The sequence below is a fragment of the Mesoplodon mirus genome (assembly GCF_964341445.2).
Source record: "Mesoplodon mirus genome assembly, chromosome: 11".
Lineage (NCBI taxonomy): Eukaryota > Metazoa > Chordata > Mammalia > Artiodactyla > Ziphiidae > Mesoplodon > Mesoplodon mirus.
Genome location: NC_138987.1, coordinates 18,393,328 through 18,415,897, shown reverse-complemented (window position 1 = coordinate 18,415,897; position 22,570 = coordinate 18,393,328). Strand labels below are relative to the sequence as shown.

Genomic DNA, 22,570 nt, shown 5'->3' with positions numbered 1-22,570 from the left:
ACCTAACTAATGAAACATGAGTCTGGAAAGAGAGACAGACAGACAGAGAATTACTACAATGAAATTTAAATGGAATGCTTTGGAAAGGCTCGATAACGTCAAATGAGTTAATTAGCAAAGGTTGGGAAAAATAATAAAACCTACCGTATTTTGTCCATAAGTGTCTTTAAGTTCTCACCCGTTACACAGGAAGAAAAACATGGAAGTTAAAAATGAGATCATATGAGTGTGGTTTGGGTAAAAAATGTAGGTTTGGAACCTTGCCAGTGAATTCATAGTGAGGGAAAGTGCCACAACCTTCTACCAGATTGTTGAGTACATTTACATTTATTCAAGTTAAAATATAAGATTTACAATATAAATGTATCCTTCCCTCCAGGCCCCCCGCCCCCATCTCCGATTAGCTCATTAATTAGCAGTTCTGATTGTGTTGCATAAGAAGATTTTTACTGCATTGTAAGGTGTGTGTTCAGCGCAACGGGGACTCACAATCCCTCCATTCAGAGAGCTCCAGAGTATAGTCCTAACATTACTAGATGAAGAACTTATGTCTTCCAGTAATTCCTTAACCTGAGCTGTATCTCCTTTTTATCGTTTGCACCGCAGAAGCAAAGAAAATATTTTCACTTTTCAGCAGCACCTTTTCATTGAGAATATCAAAGCTCTTTAAAGGACAAATTTCTAATTGAGCAATAATGCTTATATCCCCAGAGAGAGGTGGACAGAGAGGATTTATTATCCTCTCACAGAGGATGTTAGACCCATGCTAAGTAGCTAACAGATGTCTCCGTGCTGTCTCTCAGGAGATTTATGTTTCCGCTAATCTCCTGGCCACACTGTGTCCTGTTCCCTATTCTTAATAATTCCCGGTATTACAGAGAACTATGCGAGTGTGAAAAGAGCGCTTGTCTGTGGCCAGGACATGTGGACTTAGACCCTGGCTGTGCCACTAACTCGTGGGGTCTTGGACATTTTGGTCAGCCTTTCTGTGCCTCAGATCCTGTAAGATGAGGATGACGGTACTTGTCATACCAGCCAACCAGGTTGGGGAAAAAAAAATGTTTGTCAACAAATATGGACATTGTAGCTGCAGATAGTGAAACAACAGTGTTTCATTTCATTTACCTTATTTCCGTTTCAAAACATGGACCTGCTTTTTGTTAGGATATTTTTGATCATGTGTTGATTCATAGATTCTGGTTTGGACTTTCATTCTTGAGAGCAGAAGGGAAAGTCCTTCTTCAGATGCTTTTATCCCAATCTTGCCCATCTACCCACCTTTACCATCTTTCAGTGACAATCCCGGACTCATAGTAAGAGTATGTAAGGAAAGAGTAAGACTGTGGTAGGATACTGGTCTAATTGAATTCTGAACTACAAGACACCAGTAAGTGGTAGCTGTTTTCTAAAGGTTTTGAGTGACTCATTGTGTCTCTTCACTCATTCACAGAAATATTGCCGATAATGGCCAAAAAAGAAAAAAAAAGTGAAATATACTTAATTTCTAGCAATAGGGAAGTATTCAAGTAAATGATGGTATTTCTGTACAATGGAAGGCCATTGTTATGAGTGAATATTTATAAAAAGATATTGTAGATGAGTATTTGCTGGCATAAAATGACAGGCATGATTAAGTGAAAAAGCAACCCCAAATGGGCAGCACGATCCCATTATTATTTTAAAAAACAGGTACTGAAATAAAACGTACTTAGAAGGATAAACAGTGGCTATCTCTGGGTGATGGGATTACAGAAATAAATTTTCCTTCTTTATACTTACCTACATTTTGTAAATTTCTATGATGGATATATGTTGCTTTTGGCAAAAGAAGAAAACTGATTTAAATTAAAATTCTATTGATGAAAAAGCTGCTTGTGGGAATGAACAACAACATTTTGAAAAAAATAACTGCCAACTCTAAGGATGGAAAACTTTTTTAAAATAGGAAGGATAGAAAATGGGCAGAAGACCTAAACAGATATTTCTCCAAAGAAGATATACAGATTGCCAACAAACACATGAAAGGATGCTCAACATCACTAATCATTAGAGAAATGCAAATCAAAACTACAATGAGGTATCACCTCACACTGGTCAGAATGGCCATCATCAAAAAAATCTATAAACAGTAAATGCTGGAGAGGGTGTGGAGAAAAGCGAACCCTCTTGCACTGTTGGTGGGAATGTAAATTGATACAGCCACTATGGAGAACAGTATGGAGGTTCCTTAAAATACTAAAAATAGAACTACCATATGACCTAGCAATCCCACTACTGGGCATATACCCTGAGAAAACCATAATTCAAAAAGAGTCATGTACCACAATGTTCATTGCAGCTCTATTGACAACAGCCAGGACATGGAAGCAACCTAAATGTCCAACAGATGAATAGATAAAGAAGATGTGGCACATATATACAATGGAATATTACTCAGCCATAAAAGGAAACGAAACTGAGTTGTTTGTAGTGAGGTGGACGGACCTAGGGTCTGTCATACAGAATGAAGTAAGTCAGAAAGAGAAAGACAAATACCGTATGCTAACACATATATACGGAATCTTAAGAAAAATAAAAGGTTCTGAAGAACCTAGGGGCAGGACAGGAATAAAGTCTCAGATGTAGAGAATGGACTTGAGAACATGGGGAGGGGGAAGGGTAAGATGGGATGAAGTGAGAGAGTGGCAATGACATATATTCACTACTACCAAATGTAAAATAGATAGCTAGTGGGAAGCAGCTGCATAGCACAGGGAGATCAGCTTGGTGCTTTGTGACCACCTAGATGGGTGGGATAGGGAGGGTGGGAGGGAGATGCAAGAGGGAGGGGATATGGGGATATATGTATACGTATAGCTGATTCACTTTGTTATACAGCAGAAAGTAACACACCATTGTAAAGCAATTATACTCCAATAAAGATTTTAAAAAAATAGGAAGGATAAATTTCATTCTTTTTTAAAAGGATGGAGTCAATGACAAATGTTTGAAATAAATGAATTATCAATTGGAAACCATTTCTTCTTAGCTGAATTCTACCTTAAATTGCTTCTAAAATTGACTTACATCATGGTAAATAAACATGATATTTTGAAATACCTAAATTAAACAATAATAAATAGTAATACAATGTAATTTTTTTCTTTTCTGGCAAAACATCACTATAAAACAAATTACCTTATAAAACAGAGAGCAGATGTATTTATCTTTCCCATCGTAATAAAAGCAGTAGGTTACCAAGTGCCTTCTGTGTGCATATGTGTGAGATACTTGGAATGTTAACTTTATTGGTTAATTTATTTAATTATAACTGCCTTAGGAGAAAGGTATTATTGTATTCATTTTATAGTTGCTGAAAACTAAAACCCCAAAAGTTGTTTCTTACCCAACTGTTAAGTAGCAGAACCACATACCTTTTAAAAAATTACTTAACAATTATTTGTTGAATCCACTCTGTGCTAGCTAGCCGTCATGTGCTGTATGCTGGAAATGCACCAATGAACAAGACACTGGGGTCCCATCCTTCAAAAAAGCTTACATTCTAGTTGGATGACATGGAGCAAATAACTATAAGTGTGATGAATCTTACAAAATGGGAAACAGGATTGAGGGGGGAGTTAATCTGGTTTGCAACATCTGTCCTATGTACTAAGCATTTAAACTGAGATATGAATAGGAGTTAACTGGGGGAAGAGTAGGTGTGAAAGAGTATTCCTGGTAGAGGGAATGGTACATGCTAATGCGTGGAGATGATATTTTGCTACAATAATCTGGCATAACCAACCATCCACACTCTGGCTTAAAACTGTAAGCATTTATTTCTCTCACATGGGTCTGTGGATCAGCTGCAGCCCAGATGCAATCACACAAGCCCATTTAAGACCTTGTGTCATGTTCAGGAACGTTTCATTGGCTAAAGCTAGCTGTATGGCCAAACCCCAAATCCATGAGATAGGGAAAATATTTTACCCACAGTGGATAGTACTTCAAAATTACATAACACAAGATGTGGATGAATAATTTAATACAGGAAAAAATTGTGAACAGTGATTCAAACAACCACCCCTGGATTTTTTAAGGAGCCTGTTGCCAGTGTGGCTGAAGTATAATGAGATGGGGAGAGATACTGCTTGCTGGCTGCTCTTATAACTTGTTGTCCTTGGGAACTTCTTATTCTAGAGATTATATATATGTGTGTATACATAAGCTCACTCCAAAAATAAGCTCACTCCTAAAGATAATGGCTTATCCAACTTCTACCCGAACTTTGTTTCCAAAGAGTTGACCAACATTGAAATACCATGGTTATCCCACAGGGCTAATACAGTGTTGATTGAATTAAATGTTCCTCTGTAATGCACCAGTGTTGGGTCTCTGTGTGACTGTAGCACATTCAGAAGTTATGCCTCAGAGCCGATGAAACCAGTGTTTGGGCCCCTGAGCAAAGAGCATTAAATTTGGTTGCTACTCACTCTCCTGGAATGGAGGTCAGCTATTTTATACACAGTGAATGAGACAAACTAGTCATAAAACGTGAGGAAACATCTCATTTGACCACTTTATCCCATGAAACATAATCTTCTATTTGGTAACATCGTTTTGATAATGTTACCAGAATAGTTTAGTTTATTTTTACCCATTGCTGTACAGATACATTCATCTGCTTTACAAGTGCTAATGCCTGAATGAACAGGTGTGGAGACATGAGTTGGGCAAATATAAACTCGTACAGTTCATGTGTTTAACAAGCGTGGACTTTTTTAAAAAAGAAGATTCATTCAACACAGCCAGCCACTGCATTATTAGCTGTAATGGTATATTCTGCCACAGAAAACTGTCTTAGTTTCAGTTGAGGCTATTCCTTTTTTTCCTTTTGCTGATAAGAAGAGATTAAATAGAAATCACTTGAATAATCCTGTTCAAAAGCCAAAATTTCCCCTTCATTTGTAAAAGCTCAGGTTTACAATCTTGAGGATTTAAAACAGAATCTACTAGTCTTTCTGACAATACTTATCTCCCATAAAAACGAGATTTTTGTTAGCTAGCTCACAGTAAGTTTTGTTATAAATCATGCGTTGTTTCAAGGGAAATCAGTGGTTCTAATAAATATAACGGATTTGGAGCAATTCTTTTCCCCTCATTTTGTTCACAGTTATGTAAGCCTTCTGCTTGGTTACATTATTGTATTTTATTACTAAGTTTGCAAAGCTGCCTTTAAGAAAGGCTACAGTTTCCTGGTTTCCTCTTCTGATATACTTTGATTCTTCTTGTTTGAGCACCTTTTCATCTTTATGGGTACTTTCTTGATCTTTTAGCCTGACATCCCTTCAAAAGTCAGCGCAATGTGTACATACCAAGTAATAGCAGCATTTAGAGATGACCGCCTCTCATATTAATACATTCCTTAAGTGGAAATGCAAGTAATAGGAAGAAAAATACCCTAATTGTCAGAAACAAATGCGGTCCTAATTGCTTCCTGATGGTTAGTCTTTTAAAAGGGCTGTGGGAATCGTCTGCTTGTGTGTCTGTTGAGATGTCATTCCACATATTTAAGATGCATTGATTTCCATGGGCAAATCACTAGGGTTTGATTACAGAGAGCTGGTAGACCAAACTCGGGCTTAATTCATGTGTTCTGTTCACAGGTCTCTCATTTCCCAGTGAGTTATTTGTACAACTAAGAAATTGACTGACTTAGTTTTTCCTCCTGAAAAAATGGAAATAGTACTATTATTTTTACAGCAGCTTTTAAATGTCTGAGTCCAACCAGATGAAAGTTGTAGCTGCATTGCAGTATTATGAACATAAATTTGATTAATATTTCTCTTCCAATTTTCCCCTGTCCCACAGAATTGACTTGTTCACCTGAACTGACCAAATTAACTTAGTGTTTTGCCATTGTATAGACCCCAAACTTTGCAGAATTACAACCTCGAATGATATGGCTATATGGTTTTTAAAACTTCAAAAAGTTTAGAACCTTTAATATCAGCAGATACAGCTTTTTAGAAAAATGACAGTATTATATCACCTTTTGCAGGACAGTGTAGGATTTAAATAAAAATTTACTGTGTATATTACTGAATTAAATCATGTAGTTTTATATATTTTGACTAGACATAAGTTAGCCTGCTGTAGTAAGAGAATTTGAAGCTTAAAAGACCTGAATATGAATTTTGTTCCTTTCTATGTCTATGTCATCCCCCCAAACCCAACTGTACTAAGTCTTATCAGTAAAATGGGCCAATACTTATTCTCCCTACCTCCTTGGGGTGCTTGTAAAATTCAAATAGTGTAATAGGTATAGGCACTGTTTGAAAACTGTAAAAAACCATAAATGTGATTTTAAAAGAGAATTTAGACATGTTTTGCTTTCACTGTTACTGTTTAATAACAGTTAACTGTTAAATTGTTTTACATATTAGAGTTTCGGGCCAATACATGAAGAGAAGGAAATATAAATGTTGGATGAGCAGACTTAATCAACAGACTAAAATAAGGGATTTCAAAAAATAAATAAATAGGGCTTCCCTGGTGGCGCAGTGGTTGAGAGTCTGCCTGCCGATGCAGGGGACACGGGTTTGTGCCCCGGTCCGGGAAGATCCCACGTGCCGCGGAGCGGCTAGGCCCGTGAGCCATGGCCGCTGAGCCTGCGCGTCCGGAGCCTATGCTCTGCAACGGGAGAGGCCACAACAGTGAGAGGCCCGCGTACCACAAAAAAACCGCAAAAAAAAAAAAAAAAAAAGAAACAATCTGCCTGCCAATGCAGGGGACATGGGTTCGAGCCCTGATCCGGGAAGATCCCACATGCCATGGAGCAACTAAGCCCATGTGTCACAACTACTGAGCCTGCACTCCAGAGCCCGCGAGTCACAACTACTAAGCCCTTATCATAACTACTGAAGCCTGCATGCCTAGAGCCCGCGCTTCACAGCAAGAGAAGCCACCGCAATGAGAAGCCTGCGCACCGCAACAAAGAGTAGCCCTCGCTTGCCACAACTGGAGAAAGCTCGCGTGCAGCAACGAAGACCCAACGCAGCCAAAATAAATAAATAAATAAAAAAAAAGTAAAAAGTAAATAAAATAAAATAAGGGATTTCAGTAAGGATGGTGAATATCTGATCAGTTTTTAAAAGTTATTAGTCTTTATCAATTTTAGCAAAACCATCTAGAAAATCCAATAGAAAATAAGATAGCATTTTTACAGTATAAAGAATGTAGGATATAACAAAGTCTTTCCTGAGAAAATTTTAAAACTCAATAACATATTTTAAAAGAAGAGCTGAAAAAACAGAAAGGTATACCATATCTTTGACATGTAACTATGTTAGTTTCCCTTAAAATTACATGTAAATTCAGTGTCAAAATTATGGCAAGGATTTTTTGAGGCCTCGACATACTTACTCTAAATTTATACAAAGGAATAAAGGTTCATGATACCTAAGTCAATTTTGAAAAGGAAGAGCAAAGAGGAGGGATTCACCTTCCCAAATAAAAACAGTGTGGAACTGGTGCAGCAGCAGTCAATTAAATCTATCAAAAAGAATAGAACATTAGAGATAGAACCAGGTCTACATGGGAGGCTATGGGGATAAACATGGTACCATAAATCAGTGGGAAAAGGATGAATTGTCTAAAACTCATTACTTGGTAATGGGGAAACAGCTGATTATACAAAGAAAATAGATTGGTTCACTATCTCAAGCATATACAAAGGAGAAATCCAGTGTGAAAGTAAAATTATAAAGCTACTAGAAGAAGGTACTGGAGGTGTTGAAGAATATCCTCAAAATCTAAGCTATAAGTTGAAAATTTAGTAAATTTGACTACATTTTAAAAATTAAGAATTTCTGGGCTTCCCTGGTGGCGCAGCGGTTAAGAGTCCGCCTGCCGATGCAGGGGGCACGGGTTCGTGCCCCGGTCCGGGAGGATCCCACAAGCCGCGGAGCGGCTGGGCCCATGAGCCATGGCTGCTGAGCCTTCGCGTCCAGAGCCTGTGCTCCGCAACGGGAGAGGCCACAACAGTGAGAGGCCCGTGTACCGCTAAAAAAAAAAAAAAATTAAGAATTTTTGTTAGAGGACAGACACAATAAGTAAAGTTAAAATGTGACAGAATGAGAAGAGATTTATAATATCTAAAATTCACAAGAGATTAGTATCTAGAAGACAGTCAAGAAGCCTCAGTTTCCCCATTTTTAAAAGGGAGATTGCTGTACACGTGAAACCAATACAACATTGTACATCAACTATACTCCAATAAAATTTTAAAATAAAATGGAGATAATGATAATAGAAAGTGAAGTGCTCAAGGCAGAGCCTGGCATTAATTAATGCTTACCATTTGCTTTTATTAGTTTATCTGTTCTTATCCTCTCTGACAAAACATATTTTTGTGGTGAGCCTGAATTTCCAGTTTCTGCGTGGTTTTATGTTGCTAGTTTATGGAGTTATGGAGAAATGTAAGTGCAGATATCTAGCTAGTCTCACTGTCCACAACCCTGTTTGATAAATATCCCTGGATAAGCCAATGGTTAAAAGAAAAGAGGGGAGATATTAGTCGTAGCTCCCATGACACGGAGGTGAGCAAAATGCTACATGCACCACTGCAGCTGTGGAACCAGCTGCCAAGGGCACCTGCCAGGTGATGTAGCAAGAAGACTATGCTTCATGGCTTGAGGTGTGGATCTTATAACTGTCATGTTCCATCCTGCCTGAGGCTGGGACCAGAGACTGCTGTGTGCAGAGGACGGAAAGACTAAGTGAAGCAGCTCCCACTCCTTAGCTCTTTGTCCAGGTGTCTTGTATGACTGTGGTTGGTGGGAGGACCACGTGGGTCAGCCCTGTCCTGCTGGGTTTCCTGGGGACTCCCATCCCGCAGGGACAGGCTGGCCACAGAGAGATGGCTTTGCTCACGGCCAACCAAACCTGCTCTCTGAAAGCAGAGCTTTGTCTTTTTCTGCTTTATGACCTCAGCTTCGGGGAAGGCTTTGGCTCCACAAGTGTGGCCCAACCAAAAACATGGATGATGACACACAGGGCAGAAGGCAGTGAGCTGTACTCAGCGGCAGTGACCTGAGCTGTGTCCCCTCCTTGGGCTTGGGGGGAGATAAAGCTGTCCTTCTGAAAGGGAAGAAAGGGAAACTAATGATAACTCTGTGCTGGACACTGTTCCACACACTGTCTCCTTCAATTCCTTGTAAACCTGTAGGATGAATGTTCTTATCCCCATTTTACAGATGTGAAAACTGCAGCTAGAAAGGGAAAATTTCCCAGCTTGTAAGTGACCTAGTGAGATTTGAACCCTAGGTCTGTTTGACTCTGAGACCCACGGTGATTGTTTTGTTTGGTTTCTTTTTCACTGCACTACTCTCTTTATCTGTGGACTTGGGCTGGAGCAGGTGGGGCTGGGATGGATCTATGGCTTGGTGGAGTCCAGGTAAGAATGTATGGTTAGTCCCATCCGTATCTGATCTTGGCGGGCAGTTCAGTTAGGTTATAGAAAGATAATTACACTTAGTGCTGGTTTTAGCTGTGGCTTTGATTTCTCAGCAAAAACTGTGTTCCTATGAAATAACGTCATCCTTGAAGTGTTGTCCTTTGCTTGTCATTCAGAGAAGCCCACACTTCCAGGAGACACTCTATATCCCAAGGATGGATTACCTGCCCAGGAAGGAAACCAGGCAGGCCCTCCAAGACAGTAAGCACTTGCTCCCAGGTGGAATTTCATTTCTCTGTACTTTGGGGATCTGACAGGTGCTTTGAAGAACTGGCTTCACTAGCCATTAACAGAGACGTCTTTTGTCCACATATCTGCAACTGACTTCTTTGCGCTTTAGAGATCACATGTTTTTTGTACTGTGCTTTTTGGAGGTCAGCAGGGTTGCCAGAGCCACACGTTCTTGCCCCTGTCTCTAAGGCCCAAGTCAATGACTAATAACGATATCATGATAGGGATCACTGCAAACCATTGACTGTGTATTTGCTATGTGCTGGGCCATGTAGCAAGTTCACTTTATATTCACAACAACCCACTGAAGTACAGGAATACCTCAGAGATATTTTGGATTTGGTTCCAGACCACTGAAATAAAGTGAATATTGCAATAAAGTGAGTCACACGAATTTCTGGGCTTCCCAGTGGTTTGAAAAATTATGTTTATACTATACGGGAGTCTATTGAGTATGCAATAGCATTATATCTAAAAAAAATACATACTTTAATTTAAAAATGCATTATTGCTAAAAATGCTAACCTTCATCTGAGCCTTCAGTAAGTCATAGTAGTAACATCCAAGATCACTGATCACAGATCACCATAACAAATATAATAATGAAAAAGTTTGAAATATTGTGAGAATTACCAAAATGTGACACAGAGTCATGAAGTGAGCAAATGTTGTTGGAAAAATGGCACTGATAGACTTGTTTGATGCAGGGCTACCACAAACCTTCAATGTGTAAAAAATGCAATATCTGTGAAGCCCAATATGTGAAGCCCAGTAAAATGAGATATACCTGTGTGTATTGTTTAGGATTGGCTTGACTGCAAGTAGCAGAAATCCAGCTTCAATGGCTTAATCAAATGAAGGATTTGTAAATAAATAAATAATCTACAGTCTGTAAAAAAAAAAAAATGAGGGATTTGTTTTTCTCATGTGATAAGAAGTCTAGCATCAAGCACTTCAAGGGGAGTATGGGGGCTCCGTGATGCCATCAGGAATCAAGGCTCCTTTTCTGGGGGCTTTCTTCCTCATATTTGCAACATGGCTGTTCTACTTCATGCATTACAACTGATTTTTAGACAGAAAGAAGGAAGAAGGGAAAAAGCTAAGTGGGAAAAGCTAAAATGGTGGATGTAAGCTGAATTGCCCCCTCTAACAAGCTTTCTCAGAAACCCCAGCTGACACCTTCAGTTGCACCTCACTGTCCAGAACTGTATTGCATGCCCACACCTAGCTGCAAGGGAGTCTGGCACCCAAGATTATATAAGTGAGCACCTTGGTTGGGAAGGAAGAAAGGAGGAATGCGTATTGGCTAGGTAACCAACAGTGCCTGGCTTATCTAGTTAAGACTTGTTCAAAATTTATAGATAAGAAAAATGAAATTAGAGAAGTAACTCTGTTACTTCTAGCTAAAAAGTGACAGAGCCCAGACCCAAGTCCAGGTATGTCTGATTCTGAAGCCACATTTCTAAAAGTTCTGCTAGAAATTGTTCCTGATGCTTGGGGGTATCTGTGCTAGAGAACAGAAGACTTCAGGGGGCTCTGTTATGGAACAGAAGAGGGATTGATTTGTCAGCTTCTTGAGAATAGTGTGAAGATCAACACGTGAAAGATATGAAAAGGCAGATTGTGGCACAAGGTGAGGAAGTGATTTCTAACAATTAGTAATTAATTGTTCTATGGGCTGGGTAGCAAACTCATTTGTGTAGAAATTAGATTCCCCATCAGAGGAGATCCCTGAACTGACTGCAAGCTTGGGTCTAGGAAACAAAAGCAGCTGAGATAGAATAATCGTGATTAGAGGAAGACTTCTGGATTAAATGTAGAAGCCTCCTGATTTGTCAGAGCTATAGGGATCATACAGTTAATTTATGGTCCAAACTAGGGCACTTTTTAGAGTAAAAGGGGGATTTATTGCTAATTACACTGGGACAAATGGCATATACCAGGATCATCACAGACCTGTGGGTTCCCTAGGCAGAGGCTTCTGATGAATAAAGGAATGGAGAGGCCTGGACTTCATAGGGGGAAGCAGCTAGGGGAATCGTCAGAAAGGTCAAACACCCCCAAGCCAGATCCCACTTCCATAGGCTGGATCTTCTGAGAGGCCCTTCTTTGTCAGTGATGGAGTTTAGGGATAGGTGTTGGAATCTGATGGGCAGGACAATGTGTGACATTGAAATATTCACCTGACACAGACTCTTGTGCCTGAGTCTCCTCTAACATGACTCGTTTTTAAGAGACACTGAGAGACGCAGACCTACTAAAGAATGGACTTGAGGATATGGGGAGGGGGAAGGGTAAGCTGGGACGAAGTGAGAGAGTGGCATGGACATATATACACTACCAAATGTAAAATAGATAGCTAGTGGGAATCAGCCACATAGCACAGGGAGATCAGCTCGGTGCTTTGTGACCATCTAGAGGGGTGGGATAGGGAGTGGGGGAGGGAGACGCAAGAGGGAGGACATATGGGGATATATGTATATGTATAGCTGATTCACTTTGTCATAAAGCAGAAACTAACACACCATTGTAAAGCAATTATACTCCAATAAAGATGTTAAAAAAAAAAAGAAGAGACACTGAACTTGGATCATGCTGTGTTCCTTCCTGAGTCATGAACCAGAACTGTTCTAGGCTAGGAAGGAAACTGGATTTCACATATCCCCAAATCCTTCTCAGCCTTTAAAAACTGCCTTTCTACTTAGCTCAGTGACCTTGGGCAAGTCACAACCTCTCTCTATGCTTTGGTTTTTCCTTTAGTGGAAATAGAATGGAAATAATTGTTACCCAAGAGAAAAAAATGATTCAAGATTTTCCAATGAAAAATGCCACATGGAGCCAAGTGATATTATTATTTTTATGACAGTTATTAGCAGAGCTGCTTCTTGTCCCATCCCCTCTCATTAGGCCACTGAGCATGAATAAACACGGGTTCAGCCAGTGGCTGGTATTTGATGATGTTGGCACTGGAGACGAAGGGAAGGAATTTCCCTCTGGTTTGTGTTTCACTATTAACCTCCTCATGCTTGGATCTCAATGTCTACTAGTGTGGAAACTGGAGACCAGCGGGAGTCTCAGCTAGTGGTTTCCTAACAGAGGCAGCCCATTCAGGAAAACTTCTAATAATGATGCTATTAAAATATTGTCTTCAACCCTTCCTTAATTCTTTTATTCGATAGACATCGATTGTCTCTGTGTGCCACGTTCTCTTTCCCAAGCAGACGACAAGATATATAATGGCAAACATTAAGCTCTCTGATGTTTGTTGAATCAAGGAATATGGAGGAGATGTAAGGTTCGGAGAGCTGGTCTTCTGCTGTAATTTTACATCTCTCTTACCTGTCTTGATGCCTGAGAAACATTTCTAAATGCAAAACTGCTTTTTTTTACCCATTTATTAAAGAGTCAAGACCAAATTTCTTTTTTTTTTAAATTGAGGTATAGTTGATTTATCATATTATGTTAGTTTCAGGTGTACAACATAGTGATTCAAAATTTTTATAGCTTACACTCCATTTATAGTTATTATAAAATATTGGCTATATTCCCTGTGCAACACTTCCTTGTGGCTTATTTATTTTATACATAGTAGTTTGTACCTCTTAATCCCCTACCGCTACCTTGCCCCTCCCCCCTCCCCTCTCCCCACTGGTACCAAATGTCTTAATACAGCATAAAAGAACCTTCAGGATTTGGTCCCTGCTCCCCTTTCTGTCTCATCTCTCACCAAGCCTCTTTTAGGACCACCAAAGTCCAGCAATTGGGGCTGTCCTACAGGCTCTTGAATATTTAGTAAACATATTAGATTTTGTGCATCTTGTGGTCTCTGTTGCAACTAATCGGTGGTGCTGTTGAAACGTGAAAGCAGCCATGGACAAAATGTACGTGGGTGGGCATGGCTGTGTCCAAATAAAACTTTATTTACAAAAACAGGTGGTAGGTCAGATTTGGTCCATGGGCTCTAGTTTGCTCATCTCTGCTTTAGATCTTAGCTCATGCTATGTTCTTTCACTTCCTACATTAAAGACCTCTTCCTCCCCCATTTATCTGGCTACTACCTATTTAATGTCACCTCAAGCCTGAGGCCTTTCTCTACTGCCCTGGGTAGCACTGACCACTCACACTACTGTATTCTATATCTACCACTTGCTTATCTGTGTTTTCTCCCCTTACTTGATTATAAGCTTTATTCCTTCATTCATGCATTCATTGATTCATTCATTCAACATTGTTTAATGAGCGCACGCTATGGGGCAGAGTTGATGACTTTTTAGTCTTTGTATAGCACCTAGGTGAAAGCCTAGCACATAAAACGTGACTAATACGTGCTTGTTGAATAAAAGGACGTAGAAAATAAAGAAGTCCATTGCCAAAGAGATATTTGTGTCTTTGGTGTAAGTGCCTAAAAGTGGGGAATGGTCTTGATTTGGAAACCTCTCCGTTGTGCAGAAGGGTTAGGACAGTTGATTGCATTCGGAGTGTTCCTTTCAAGGTTTCTATAGCCTGATCTGGCATAGTTTGGTGGCTCCTCCCTGTTGTCCAGCCTCATCCCCTTTCCTAAGTCCCCAGGGTCCTGCTTCTGGTGACCCTGTATGGCAGGATCAAGGGCAGCAGCACCAACTCCCAAACTCCTTCACGGGCAGGACTCATGTGAGTTTGAAGTTAACCAACAAGGTGTCAGCATAGTGCACTGGTTTCTTACTTTCATTTTAAATAGAAGATCTTTTATTTTATTTTTTATTTTATTTTTTTGTGGTACGTGGGCCTCTCACTGTTGTGGCCTCTCCCGTTGCGTAGCACAGGCTCCGGACGCGCAGGCTCAGCGGCCATGGCTCACGGGCCCAGCCGCTCTGCGGCACGTGGGATCTTCCTGGACCAGGGTACGAACCCGTGTCCCCTGCATTGGCAGGCAGATTCTCAACCACTGCGCCACCAGGGAAGCCTAGAAGATCTTTTAAATGGAAGCATTTCCATTGCTTCCTGAGCGAGCAGGGCTATAAGAAGCTTAAACAGCTCACAACATGGGTATATTGACATTGCCTCCTTGCAGAGTCTGAATCAAAAATTTTTTTTCATCCACAGTCTCTGGCTCTTTGAGAATGGCCCTGAGGTAAATGTAAAAATGAAGCTCCTTGGTTACTCATACTACAGCAATTACTTCATGGTTCCATGGACCCCAGAATATTTGAAGTAGGGCATGAGCCGTTTTCTTAAATTTACAACCCATGTAAATGTAAGCAGAACATTTATTTAATTGGTTGTCACCAACGGGACCAAAATGACTTCATTCCGTTCAGCCTGGTCAGATGTAGTTTTTCAGTGGTTACCGGAAGGTTATGGGTTGGTAGTCAAGAGGCAGAGAAAAGAAAATGGTTACAGCTGGTGACAAAGCAAACACAAAACCTCCACATGTTTCTCCTGTTACAAGAGCAAATAGGAAAGGAGCCCCACCTGGAGATTGTAGCACAGAGTGTGTGCTGGGTAAATACTAGAGAAACTGGAGAGAAGGTTCTGGGTCTCTTCACCTAGTTTATTTTATTTATTTTTTTTAATACAGGAAACCAGCAAGGAAAGTGGCAGCTGAACAGAGTATGAGATTGTCATTCATGAACTCACTCCCACAGGTAATAGAAAATTAAATAAATCAAAGTTCCATTGTGACAGGGCCCCTTTCATGGATGCATCCGTAACCTGCCTGACCTGACATTTTAAGAATGGTTACTTTTGTGAGGGAACGCTGGTGAGAAGAAATGATGTGCCTGGTGATTCAGAGGAGGAAGGGAGGGAGCAGGGTTGTAAACTGACCTTTGGTTACAGAAGAAAAATAAAGCAGTGTTGCTAAATGACCAAGGCCACAAAGGGTAGTAAACACAGCAAGGACACAGAGGAGAATGTGTGGTATTTGTGAGCTAACCCCATTGCAACACTCACACACTGTGGTGGTAAGAAAGTTCTGGCAAGTTCCTCCTTTAGTGAGCTGTTCTCAAAGTACATTTTGAATGGATTCATAATAACGTCTGTGTGTGTGTGTGTTTAGGTGGGCAAGACATTGGTAAATGAGTTTCATAAAAAAAATGAGCTGCTTGCCTGAGGTATTAAAAAGTTTAAAATAACATACAGCCTTGTTTCTGGCATGAACAAATACTTTACTTTTGGCAATTCTCATCCAAACTTGAGTGTCACTGTTTGATAATGTCTATCAGAATTAAAATTCACATATCTTTTGACTGCGATTCCATTTTAAGGCGTTGATTCATCGCTCGATTCAGATTATGTGCAAAAATACGTTTGTGGGAACAAAGGCTTGGAAACCACCCATTTGTCTGTCGGTAGGGGGCTGGGTAAATTTTGGGACATCCATACAATGGAATAGAGTGCAGCTGTTGAAATGAAAGAGGTAAATATAAGTGTAAGGATTTACAGTAATAAACTCCACAATATCTTGTTAACTTTCACTAAGGAACAGAGGGGTATGTGTAAGAAAGGGAGGGGCACATATGCTTGTATATACATAGAAAAGTCCTGGAAGGACACCCAAGAACTATAACAGTGGATGCCTCTGTGGAAAAGACGGTGAGACTGGCTTCCAGAGGCTGATAGAAATTTACTTTCCACTCCTAATGTTTTGCACTGTTTGAAATTTTTGTTGGCCTGGTATGCAAATCATTTTTAAAAAAAGAATTCTAAAGGAAATGTCATTCTTCCCAATTAATTAGGGTTTTGCTGGTGGTGATATCAGTGCCCAGTGAAACAGGCTGAAATATATGGTTTGATTCATGGACTAAATGGTTTAAAACCCTACAGAAGAAGACATCTTTCAGTTAAGTGTGCATTTGGGAAGAGGATTTCAGTAACTAATGAATAATAAAAACATTGATTGGGGGCGCTATTTTTTATTTATTTATTTATTTATTTATTTATTTATCTTTGGTTGTGTTGGGTCTTCGTTTCTGTGCGAGGGCTTTCTCTAGTTGCGGCGAGCGGGGGCCACTCTTCATCGCGGTGTGCGGGCCTCTCACTGTCGCGGCCTCTCTTGTTGCGGAGCACAGGCTCCAGACGCGCAGGCTCAGTAGTTGTGGCTCAAGGGCCCAGTTGCTCCGCGGCATGTGGGATCTTCCCAGACCAGGGCTCGAACCCATGTCCCCTGCATTGGCAGGCAGATTCTCAACCGCTGTGCCACCAGGGAAGCCCCGGGGGCACTATTTTTATGCTGACAGTTTGGAATCCTAGAGAGCTGTGTAGAAAGCCCAGTACCTCTCCCCAGTAAGTCACGGCAAATGTCCTTTCATGTTGAAGGGTCACCCTGACCTGCAAAATCATTAATTAAAGCCTTCTAACTTCTTGTACATTCTAATTCCATAGCTATTAAAGAGTCATCATTGCCATTTCTTTCTTTGCCTGTGGATGGCTGAAGAATGATTGAGAGGATAAACACCCATTGATTTATCTACATTAAATAATACCCTGCTCGTTCCCAGGAGATAACAAACTTGGTGGCCTTTAGAAACCAGTCACATGACAGCAACCTAGCAACCTCCCTCTGAAGTCGGGCTCACGGGTGGGGTGGGCAATGTGGGTGGGGTGGGGGTAATGATAAGTGCAGAAGAGTGACAGCTAACACACATTCTTTTCTGCTGGATCAACACATTGTGTTTTGGGAGAGGGTATATGACAGTATACCCTTCATTTAACCTTTAATATCCTGTGTTATCTCTTGTAATGTTAGGTTTACTGTTAATTAATGCTTCATTTGTCTATGCCTTCTCTCTTCTCAGAGTGTGAGCTCTTTAAGTGCTAGACTGGTGTCTTCATTCATTCATTTGTTCATTTATGGAACAAATATTTAATGCATTGCTGCTACATGTGGATCCTTCGCTAAGCCCTGGGGGATGTAAAGATGAATAAGACATATTCCTTGCTTTCAACTCACTCACGGTCTACTACTAGTCTCTTCATAGTCTAATAGTCTCATTCAGATTTGTATCTCCCAAAGTTACTGACACAGAAATGTTTAACAAATGTTGAGAAATTGAGAAACTGCTCATGCTATGAACCCAGGACTGTGCCATGATACTGTGGGTGCACATTAAATTTCTACTGGTGAGATTTCAGTAAATCACCAATTTCTTGAGACCTCTTCAATAATAGCATTTAGAAACACAATTTCTTCCATAGGTCAGACATTTCTAGACCTGGGAACGAATGCTTTTAGGGCTGGCATTGAGGACAACAATTATTCTAACCCAACAATAACCAGGGCTATAACCTCCTGAGGAAGTGGGTTCATTTTCACATGGACAAACAGCTACCCTAACAAAGAGCACAGGAAGAGGGAAGGCGATCAGGGAAGCTAACATTTCCTGAGTGCTCACTCACAGCCTGAAACTCCACATGCTTCACTTCGTTTAGTGAACAAGACCCGAGGAACACAGTAATACTGATGTGGAGAATAAGAAATGAGTGTTTTCAATATTGGCCTGGGGTTAGTAGGTTACAGATATATTTGTAGGTATGTATACATATACTTATAACTTAAAATTAAATATTTACCAAGCACTCTTCTAGGTGCTGGGTGCCTAAAGAGGTATAAGCCATAGTCTGTGCCCTCAATTAGACAAATGATATAAAGAAACACATACAAAGTTAAATAACCACATGAAAATTTTATAACAGTACCCGAGAGGATTTTAGAGCTGCTGGATCCATAGTGAACATTTAATCCAGAGTTTGCTAAAATGGTGTGTGCACCTCACAGGTGGCCTGCAAGCTGATTTAGATATTATAAAAATATTTTAAGATTTCATTAGGTATTTGTTTAAACATGTGTTAGAAAAATCTATAATTTCCATATCCAACCCTTGACTATATGGATATTCCCTCTTACTGTGAGGCTACATATGAAAGTGAGTTGATTTGAAGATTATCTGAAGGAAAATATCAAGTAAGAGCCAGGATGTGATTTGGGGATATGGTAATGATTCTACCAGTGTTATTTGAATAACCTGAGTTTGGAAAATGCAGATCAAGTCCACTTTCTGGGCTGCAGAGAGGTTAATGAGTTCTCTAAGGTCAGAAAGTCAGTAAAGAATACAGACCAGAATCTGGTCACCTGACTGATCCTCAGCCCCCACATCCTCATTCAATCACTGCTTCCTGTTTTGCAGATGACAAAACTACAGCACTGAATTACACGTCCTCTTTTGGGGCAACCACTCACGTGAGAATCTGCAATGTAGAAAGGATAGAACTGGTCCCATGAAAAATCAGAATTGACATATTTCTAGAGTACTCAACTGTGCATGCCAGTATTATAAAAATATCATACTTACTAATTTATGGTCATCCCCAAACCACCCTGTGAGATATACTTAGCTATTTCTACCATCCCTCTTTTCATAGGGGGAAATTAAGGAACAAAGATCAAACACCTTTCCTAAGATTATAACTTTCAAAGCTGGGATTTGAACCTACATCATTCAGCTCCAGAATTTATTCTTTTAACCACCACGCACAGGGTTCACCAATAAGTGAAGAAGTGGAAGAAGCAACCTCTCTCCCTGGTGAAATGGGAAAGAGTTTGCTCAGACAGTATATTACTCCCTGTTTCAAATTCCGTAGTTAGCCCCTGTTTCGCCTCATGGAACATATTGTTTCTTCTAACCATCACTTTTTTTTTTTTTTTAATGTTGAGCCTTCTTTTAATTATTTTTTAATTTTTTATTTTATTATTATTATTTTTTGGCTGTGTTGGGTCTTTGTTTCTGTGCAAGGACTTTCTCTAGTTGTGGCAAGCGGGGGCCACTCTTCATCGCGGTGCGCGGGCCTCTCTTGTTGTGGAGCACAGGCTCCAGATGCGCAGGCTCAGTAGTTGTGGCTCACGGGCCTAGTTGCTCCGTGGCATGTGGGATCTTCCCAGACCAGGGCTCGAACCCGTGTCCCCTGCATTAGCAGGCAGATTCTCAACCACTGCGCCACCAGGAAAGCCCCTAACCATCACTTTTTAAAGTGCAGAAACTCCCAAGAGGAAGCAGTGATGACCAAAAGCAACACTTGTATAAGAATAATTTGTTAGATCACTGTGATAAGAACTATAAAGAAATAGCCTCACCCCAAAAGGGAGGAGAGGGAGACAGTCACTGGGAGGTGAATGGAGAGAGGGATAGTTTGGGGACACAGTGGGGCTGAGAGCGACCCGGGAGAGGAGGTCCCTGAAGGACTCGCATGCACCACAGGGGGCCACCGGGTGCTGTGAAAGCCCTGCCCGGTGCCCAGCGCTCGGCACAGCACCTGGCACAGAGCAGGGGCTCAAAAGCTTTGTGGAGTGAGTGGAAGCCTGGATGGAAACAAAAACCAAGCCGGGAGGCAGGCACGGGTACAGTGATTGGAGGTGAGAGGGCGTCAAACCCGCACCACCCCTACTTTATAGCTTTGCTCCAGGTGGGCTGGAGGAGAGCACACTATGAGTCTGTCATCAGACAGAGGGGCTGTGTGCTAACCATTGAACAGTGCTCCTGGCATGTCTAGGACGCCTTGCCCTATCAAAGCAGCCCCAGTTCAATCTTCTGGCCTAGACTTCCTTAGACGAAAAGTCCTCATTCCCCCTCACAGCAGGGTGCTTCAGGGTAGACCGAGGGCATCTAGGGACCAGAGCCAGGCTTCTCTGTGCTGCCGCCAAAGAGGGATCATCAGCCCCTGGCAGTCGTCTCCGCCTCCCCGGCAGGTGCCAACACCTAAGCCGTTTCACACGCCTTTGGGAAAAAGAACTGCCGCAAACCAGAGCCAAGTTCGGAGCCTGAAAATTCCTCCGAAGGATGCAAGGAGAAGCCTGAGGGCGCGCTCATGCATTACATAAGCTGTGGGTTTGTGGAGCCGGGCTGGTGCATGGAGCCCTGGGCCTCTCGGAATTGCCCAACGCTTACGCAGGAGCACTTGTTAAGTGTTGCAACATGACTCCACATCTTTATCAAAAATGTGAAACATCCACCCAGCACACACTTAGAAAACACTAAAGCTCTTCACCAGGTGGTTAAGGCTGCTTGATCCAGCTGACAGGAGAGGAGCAGCCCGGGCGGGGGTTGGGGGGGGGTACTTACTGTAGCTCTTGGCCCAGGAAGCTGAACACGCAGTACCTTGTACCCCACTAGCCTTGGGCAGCGCAGGCTTCTGATAAAATGTACTTTTTTGTGTGTTTGTTTTTCCTGGCAGTCTCATTTTGGGTTATAAATGGCTCATTATTTCCATCCCATAGATCCATTCTTGCCTCTGTTGTGTTCTCTTCTTGCTTCCGAAATAACTGAAAGGTTGGTAAAATCATCATTGGTGATTTTAGAACTGCCTGTTCTGACCTTGAGCGGAGGCTGAATTTCCACATTGCTCAATGCTGTCTACAGTTGCTCCAATGCGGGAGCGGTTGGCTGGAAAGGCCCCCCGAAAGCAGGGGATATCATTCTATTTACACTAAAGCACTTGGTGCCCTTCAGTGCCAGGAAGCGGCGTGGACTTTCGTTTGCTCCAGTCCTGCAACCTTTTCGGAGGACTATCGGGCAATCGTCAGAGGTTACAAAGTTGGTACAGCATTCCCCCCAGATAGGTCATTTTCCCTGCAGGACAGCCTGGAGGCAAATTTTATTAAGTATCACGTAGCTGACCCAAAGCATTATAAATAGCAAGAGAGCATGTGACAAACTCAGAATTGAATGTGGTTAACCCCCAGGCTGAATATGTGTAATGTGTTTACTGTCATCGGCACCTGCATGGAGATGTTTGCCCAGCAACCATCCAGGAAAGGTGTTGAACCATAGAAATGGTTCAATCTTAGAAAAATAATTTTCAGGTTCAGTCTTAGAAAAACAGTTTTATCCCTACGTTTGAAAGCTTGCTGACTATACAGTTATCCCAGGGAAGGCACCTGCAGATAGGCTGAATGTGTTTTTTTATAGAGAAAGACTGACCCTTATAAAACTCCCAAGTTCATCCAGGTAAGAGCCAGGGAAAAGGGATGGAAGCCTAATTTATAGTGGGTAGGAACCGTAGGCAGTCATTATCAGGCAAAATGGACCCCAAAATGAGAATTTTTCAAGGGAAACCTGGGGAGAATTTTAATTTCCTGTTTTCCCCCGTTGTTCCCTATCTTTATTTTAAGGAAGCAACACAGTATAAACCATGCCCTAATGGATTGATCAGACCACAGATGATTGAGTGGTGAGAGGCCTCTGAGCTTTCCAAGGCCAGTTTCCTAAACAGGCTGCTTTGTCCAGTTCTGCCCCTACTGGCTGGAGCTGTTGACATTCCAGAAGATAATCCTGTGTTCTTATAATGATGGAAGGAAGCTCTGGGAAGGCATAGTGTAAGACTGATGTACAATGGAATTTGTTGAATGTTTCTATTCAGAGACAACAAATGTCCAAGGCCTCCCTGGTCTTTCCTGAAACTGCAGTTTCCAGTATCCCTCGTAAGGAAAGACTTCTGCATCATAGGATCAAAACTCCAAAACTATTCTAAAGGGTGGCAACACTGTTAGGGTCTAACCCCCTTGAAGAAGATATTAGCCTCCAGAATATATCAATTCTTGTGTGTTTATTAAAAATCGGTATCTTTACTTTGTATCTAGAACCGAGGCAAAAAGAGCCGTAGGTGTTCAGAGGCCAGAGTGACCATGAGGGGCTGAGGTAGTTAAGAAATGCTGCACGGAGGGTGTGGAGCCTGGATGAGGCCCTGTCCTTTTCCCAGGCTCACTCTGACTCCTGCAAAGACAGTTGGCTCTTTAGCCAATATTCTCATTTCTTCCTTAGTAAAACAACTCTGTGCCTGGCTGAAGACTGCATTTCCCAGCCTCCCTTACAG

At 41.4% G+C, this 22,570-nt stretch overlaps 1 protein-coding gene across 2 annotated transcripts in view; it reads left to right on the top strand.

The window, feature by feature from the left end:
* Positions 1-22,570, top strand: part of EEA1 (early endosome antigen 1) — a 525,485-nt gene that overhangs the window by 180,011 nt on the left and 322,904 nt on the right. Inside the window, exon 1 of one of the 2 annotated variants that reach the window (XM_082635350.1) lies at positions 15,309-15,351. The exons of the other annotated variant lie outside the window; for it this stretch is intronic. Coding sequence (XP_082491476.1) covers positions 15,319-15,351 — 33 coding nt within the window. The 5' untranslated portion in view covers positions 15,309-15,318. Of the gene's footprint in view, positions 1-15,308; positions 15,352-22,570 lie in introns of those variants that run through there. 2 annotated transcript variants of the gene reach the window in all.